At 50.1% G+C, this 6,000-nt stretch overlaps 1 protein-coding gene across 5 annotated transcripts in view; it reads left to right on the top strand.

The window, feature by feature from the left end:
* Window positions 1-3,845: 3,845 nt before the first annotated feature.
* Window positions 3,846-6,000, top strand: part of PPP2R5C (protein phosphatase 2 regulatory subunit B'gamma) — a 157,818-nt gene continuing 155,663 nt past the window's right edge. For 2 of the 5 annotated variants that reach the window (XM_053601597.1, XM_053601594.1), the window contains exons 1-2: window positions 3,847-4,001; window positions 5,062-5,130. In XM_053601597.1, coding sequence (XP_053457572.1) covers window positions 3,975-4,001; window positions 5,062-5,130 — 96 coding nt within the window. In that variant the 5' untranslated portion in view covers window positions 3,847-3,974. Of the gene's footprint in view, window positions 4,002-5,061; window positions 5,131-6,000 lie in introns of all 5 variants that reach the window. The other 3 variants (XM_053601596.1, XM_053601595.1, XM_053601598.1) reach the window with 3 other exon arrangements.

The raw sequence follows: 6,000 nt of genomic DNA, 5'->3' as shown, positions 1-6,000 counted from the left end.
TCCCCCTCCACCTTGGGCTTATTTCTGTCCCATCTTATCTCCTCCATTGGACTTAGAAATTTGGGAGGAAAAAAGAAAGGGATTGTATTTTACCCTGTTTATATGAAAATGAATTATTTTTGTGTTAATTCCCATTTTTCTTCAATACTCGGATACAAAATTTTTACTAAGGTTTGTTTTAGAACTTTTTTTTGAACTTTCATAGATTGCTTATAGAATAATTTATAGAAAATCCATAATCCAAATTATGGATTTTCAGTTTTTAGGACTTTCACAAATTTCTACCTTTTGGTTTTCATAGGAAAAGCACTCTCAGTACATTACTTCATCACTGGTGGTGGTTATTGCTAGCTGTTGGGGACTGACTGGATTATGGCTTTTATCAAAGCTCTTCAGGGGCCAAGCAAGAGGCTTTGCTTAGTCTAGCAGAGCTCTCTGGGTGCCTTTGGGCCTGAAAGTAATAACTTTTGAATATTTCCTTGGACCACTCAGAACTGAATGACACCTCACATCAAATAATAGTCCACTTACTGGCAACTAACCTCACTGAGTGCTCACAATGTGCCTGGTCCCATGATCAGCACTCTTGATATATGGATAATTAATTTAAACGTAATCTCACTTAAATGTACAATCTGCAAGCAAATTTGTAGTGGATGGAATCCAGTGCATCAACAAATAAATTCAAATTCAACAAAAAATGTGTATTAATGACATTTCAATGGAAACAAAATGAGGAAAAGTTGTGGAGTAAATGAATTGAACTTCTAGCATGGGAGAGGCCTCATGGATGACCTAAAAGGAATTCACTGTTCATTCCAGGAGAAATGAAAAGGAGGGGCTGGGATCCTGGAAGGCTGGTGGCACAGACAGAGGGGGCACTCCCACAAGGCCTGGGAGAAAAACAGTCAAAGTAAGGTGGCATAAGGTCAGAGAACAAGTCTGTGATGTTTCCCTAACCATGAGATGCAGTGCAATCTGTTTCTTTGAACACTAGGCACTGGAGAAACACAAAGCCTAAGACATAATTACGATACCTAGGTAGCTCAATCAAAATTCAACTAGCAAGATAGGCTGATGGCCAGAGAGTCCAGCCAGGCAGGAAGGACATGAAGAAAGCTGAGCCCCAGGGTGGTGTCCTGAGAGCTAGGAGAGAAGGCTTTCTGGGGAAGGGTGGCTTCACACCAGCCTCAGAGGAGGCCTTGAGGGCAGGGCTAGCTATGCTGTAGGCTCCTTGGTAGAGAAGACAGTGGGAAGGGCTTCTGGGGGAGGGATGCAAGGTGATTCTGGGCCAAGGCCATTTTTTCTCTGCCCTGCTCTTAGGTACCACTGCAGCTCCCTGAGTGAGGCAGCAGGACTGTGCAGCCAAAGATCCCATTCTTCTGGGGACCTCTCTGATCCTCCAGAGAGAACACAGGGGCATAATGAAGCAATCTGCCATAGAGAAAAGCCAAGCATAAAAAAAGTATGTCCTGATTATCAGGGAATGTCTCAAAGAAGTGTCCCAGAAGGGGGGGGGGGGTTCTGAAGAAAAGTTTTGTGTGATATAAGCAGTGTCTTTAGGAATGCAGGTGGAGCCACCCCAGGCACATGTGCACCCACTCACACACATATGCATACACATGAGAACAAACACATGCACATGCACACCTACACACATCTCTATATCCCTTCTTGATCAACTATTCCAAATCCCTTCTTTTGAGAGCAGGAACTGTATCTATCTTTAGCGTTCCTGTAAATGCCACAGCATGCAGCACACTACACAATACCCAGTGTCCTCTGCTAGTAGTCAACAATCGTCCTCTAAGATTGGTGGGGGATGGCCCTCTCTAAATGAACAAATGAAAACCAGTTTCAGGCACCAGCAAGATACATATGCAACTGTAGAGTTTGTGTCCTTCTAAACAACCATGACAATTGTAACCAAAAAATAGCTGGGCATTGTGGCGAGCGCCTGTAGTCCCAGCTATTCAGGAGGCTGAGGCAAAAGAATCGCTTTAAGCCCAAGAGTTTAAAGTTGCTGTGAGCTCTGACGCCACAGCACTCTACCAAGGGTGACATAAGTGAGACTCTGTCTCAAAAAAAAAAAGATTTATCTTGGAGAAGCCCCACAACCTCCTTAGAGTTCCATGGCCAAAACCCAATAGTTTCAGAACTACCCTTTTTTGATATGGATTTACACTGGGTTTGTTAAATTGACAGCCTATATTTTATTTTTAACGTGTTATTAAATTAACTAGGGCATTATTCCAACCCCCTATGTTTTCTAACTATTTGTTTCGGAGAAACTATTAACCCACTTAACGATCTAATCAGAAAACCATTTCTTCTACAAAAATAGCTGTTTGAAGTTGCCCTGGTTACCTGCAGACACTCCTCTAAGAGCGCACTGACATTCAGACACCCGCAGGCAGAACTCACTTTCAGGACCTCCCACAACACTCCTCACTTTTAGATCTTTCTCTTTTTTTTATTTTCTTTTTTTTTTTTGTAGAGACAGAGTCTCACTTTATGGCCCTCGGTAGAGTGCCGTGGCCTCACACAGCTCACAGCAACCTCCAACTCCTGGGCTTAAGCGATTCTCTTGCCTCAGCCTCCCGAGTAGCTGGGACTACAGGCGCCCGCCACAACGCCCCGGCTATTTTTTGGTTGCAGTTTGGCCGGGGCCGGGTTTGAACCCGCCACCCTCAGTATATGGGGCCGGCGCCTTACCGACTGAGCCACAGGTGCCGCCCCTCTTTTTTTCTTTCAGCTTTCCCACTGCAAAGCGGCACAGAACAACCGAAAATGCTTTGCCTGGCAACTTTCAAGAGCAGAAACCGAGGGCTAAGAGAACGCAGTGATTTTTAAGTTACCCAGTTAACGCACGGCTCCTTAGCCTTCACGCGTGGGGCACCAACCCGTCCACTTCTGCAGTACTACCACCTAACGCGTTTCCCACATCTCGGAAGCCTGCGGAAGTGGTGCGCTGAAAAGTTAAGCTTTTTCCCTTGGAGAACTCATCTCCCCGCAGCTGTTAGCTAGGAGAGAGAAATCAGGTGACTCAGGGTCTTCAGACAGGGATTTCCTCACCGGTTTAAAATCAAGCCAAATTAAAGACCAGAATAAAGTATTGGCGGAGCGGCGGGTCTTCGGCGGGCGGAGCCAACGCGGGAGAGGTGGGACCGGACAGGTGGGCAGGACCTGGCAGGGCCTAAGGGGTCCCGCGAAATCCGCGCTTGCTCCGCCTTCCGGACTCGTCCGTAGCTTCCTTGAGCCACGTGCGGGCGCCTGCGACTTCAGCTAGAAAGGCGGTGGCAAAGGGGCGAGGCAGGGAGGTCGTTGTTTGCGCCCCGCAGGTTGCAGAAGTTGTGCTATACATTTCCAATGTTCATTTTCTGCGTTTCCTTCGTCTCCTCTTTCTATCTTGCACTACCACAGCCGGGCACAGCCCTCTTGCCACAGTGAGAGTCACACGTCCCCTCCCCGCATTCGGCTCGGCTCACACGGCCGTCCTGCCACCCTCAGCCCCCGGCCCCACCGAGACTGACACGTGCCAGACCTCGGCGGGGAAGAGCTATGTGAACAGACCACGCTGAGGGGGGAGAGATGTGGGAGAGCGTTGGGGCACGTGACCGCACGTCTGCCAATGGCAAGGCGGTGTTGAGGGCGACGGGGCGGGGCGAGCTGTGGGAGGCGGGGCGGGGGCGGGGCGGCGGGCTGGGGGAGGAGCGGGCCGGGGCGGGCCGGGGGAGGGGCGGAGAGACGCCGCCGCCGCTGCAGCCGCCGCCGCCGCCGCCGCCGCGGCTGCCGCAGCCTCTGGGAGCCTGGAAAAGGGGAAGCGAGAGCGAGTGAACGACTCAGTCCCCGGGCGGCGGCGGCGGTGGCGGGGGCGGCAGCGGTGGCCGGGTGGGTGCGACGGCCGGGGCGGGGGCGCTGCTGCTGCTGCGGGGGGCAGGCGGCGGCAGGGGCGGCGGCGGCCGGCACTAGCCATGCCGAATAAAAACAAGAAGGAGAAAGTGAGTCCCGGGCCCGGGCCGTCGGGACAGCCGGGGGCAGAGGAGGGGGAGGGGACCGCGCCGAGAGCGGGCTGGGGAGGACTGCCCAGGAGGAGGCGGCGCAGCGGTACTCAGGCGTCTTGGCCGGGGGCCGTCACCCTCCTGCCCCGTCGCCGCTCCGGGGTCCCCGAGGTGCGGCGGGAGAGGACCGCGCACCCCCCTCCCGGGTCTCTCTCTTCCCTCTCGGCCGATGGGGGCGGGGAGCAGCGGGATCTTGCCGGAGCTGCGGGGGCGGAGGCCCGGGCGGCGGGGACCCAGTGGGATGGCTGGGGGCCGGGTGTGGGGGTAGGTGAGACCCGGGGGTGGGGGGCGTGGGCGGCCGCCCCCGGACAGTGAGAGCGGTCGGCCTGAGGGGGCGGATGCGGCGCCGAGGTGGTTGACCCAGCCTTTCAGTCGCCTGAGAAGGGGCTTCAGGCAGGGGACTGCAGACGCCTACGGAGGAACCTGGATGGGGAGAAAGGGGGCGGGAACATACCCCGCTTGATGCTTACAAAAAGAATTTTATGCTGCTCCAGAGGGACGCACTGGGGCTCTCAAATACTGTTATTATCCTGGGTGGCGGCCGTGGTGATGGCTGTGTGCGAGTGTGCTGCGTTTGCATTGGCAGGGGGTGGGGGCATATATTTTTGCTTCAGGTGGAGCTCTGTAGCGTTTCAGTATCACCCCAGAAATCCTCACTCATAGGATTTAGGGTGGGAGGGAAGAAAAGGATGCGATGCGATGTGGATCTTTCCAAATGACAAGAGCACTGTGTAAAATTGGGTTTATCAGTTTCTGCTTAAAGTTTTCAACTCCAAATACAGTTGAAGAAAACGAAGAGACGCTAAATTGGGGGAGGGAGTAGGGTTGCAATACCGTATCTCTATAAACAATATGATATAGAAATTTCTTGGTATGAATTAAAACTATTAGAAGCTCTTGTTAAATTGTGTAAATCAATTTTAAAACTGCATTTGGTTTATCTGATGTTTAGCAGTCTAAAAATTGAGAAGAGTAATTGATTTTGCTTAATGTTTCCTAGGAACCACCTAAAGCAGGGAAAAGTGGGAAAAGTTCAAAAGAAGGACAGCAAGACGCAGTAGAATCAGAGGTAACTGTCCTCACATATTCACTTTGTTTTTCATGAACACTTTTTAACTTAGATTAGAAACACTTGAGGATAATAAAACCCAGGGTCTTCTAAAATGTTTCTCTGAGATTTTTTTCTTTTTTTTTTTTTTTTAGAGACAGAGTCTCACTTTCTCACCCTCAGTAGAGTGCTGTGGTGTCATAGCTCACAGCAACCTCCAGCTCTTAGGCTCAGGCGATTCTCTTCTCAGCCTACCGAGTACCTGGGACTACAGGTGCCCTCCACAGTGCCCATCTATTTTTTTGTTGCCCTTTGGCTGTGTCCCATTTGAACCCGCTGCCCTGGGTATATGGGCCGGTGCCCTCCTCACTGAGCCACAGGCACCACCCATGTTTGGGGCTTTTTGTGGCATCTTTCATTACCTTTAATTTTAGTTGTTTAGATATTTACTATTCTGCTTTGAAAAAATATTAATGATTTTATGAAAATTGCGTTTGTCTATAGACGTGGTATTTTTAAGTTATTCCCTACACTTTAAACCTAGCTGCCCCTCCTCCTGTGTATAACTGGTTTTATTGGATCTCCCCCTGCTTCCTTTACATACTGTTGGATGGTTGGTTTTCTTTCTTTGATCACCCTTGTTCTCCTTCATATCATCTCTGCTGCTTGTGTCCTGGTTTGTTTATTTCTGTTGATGTCTGGTCCCTTGGACTCTTTGTCTAATAATACTGGTATTTTTTGCCTATTTATTGTATTTTTGTATAATCTTCTGTCATCTTTCACATTTTCTCTCGCTCGCTCTCTGCATTGGCCACTTCTGAATTTTGTTTGGTTCTTAACTTTGAGCTTAAGGAACAACTGTAATGCTTAGTGAATGCTTGATGAGGTTGA

This window comes from Nycticebus coucang, chromosome 9 (genome assembly GCF_027406575.1).
Source record: "Nycticebus coucang isolate mNycCou1 chromosome 9, mNycCou1.pri, whole genome shotgun sequence".
Lineage (NCBI taxonomy): Eukaryota > Metazoa > Chordata > Mammalia > Primates > Lorisidae > Nycticebus > Nycticebus coucang.
This window is presented reverse-complemented; position numbering and strand designations above follow the sequence as displayed.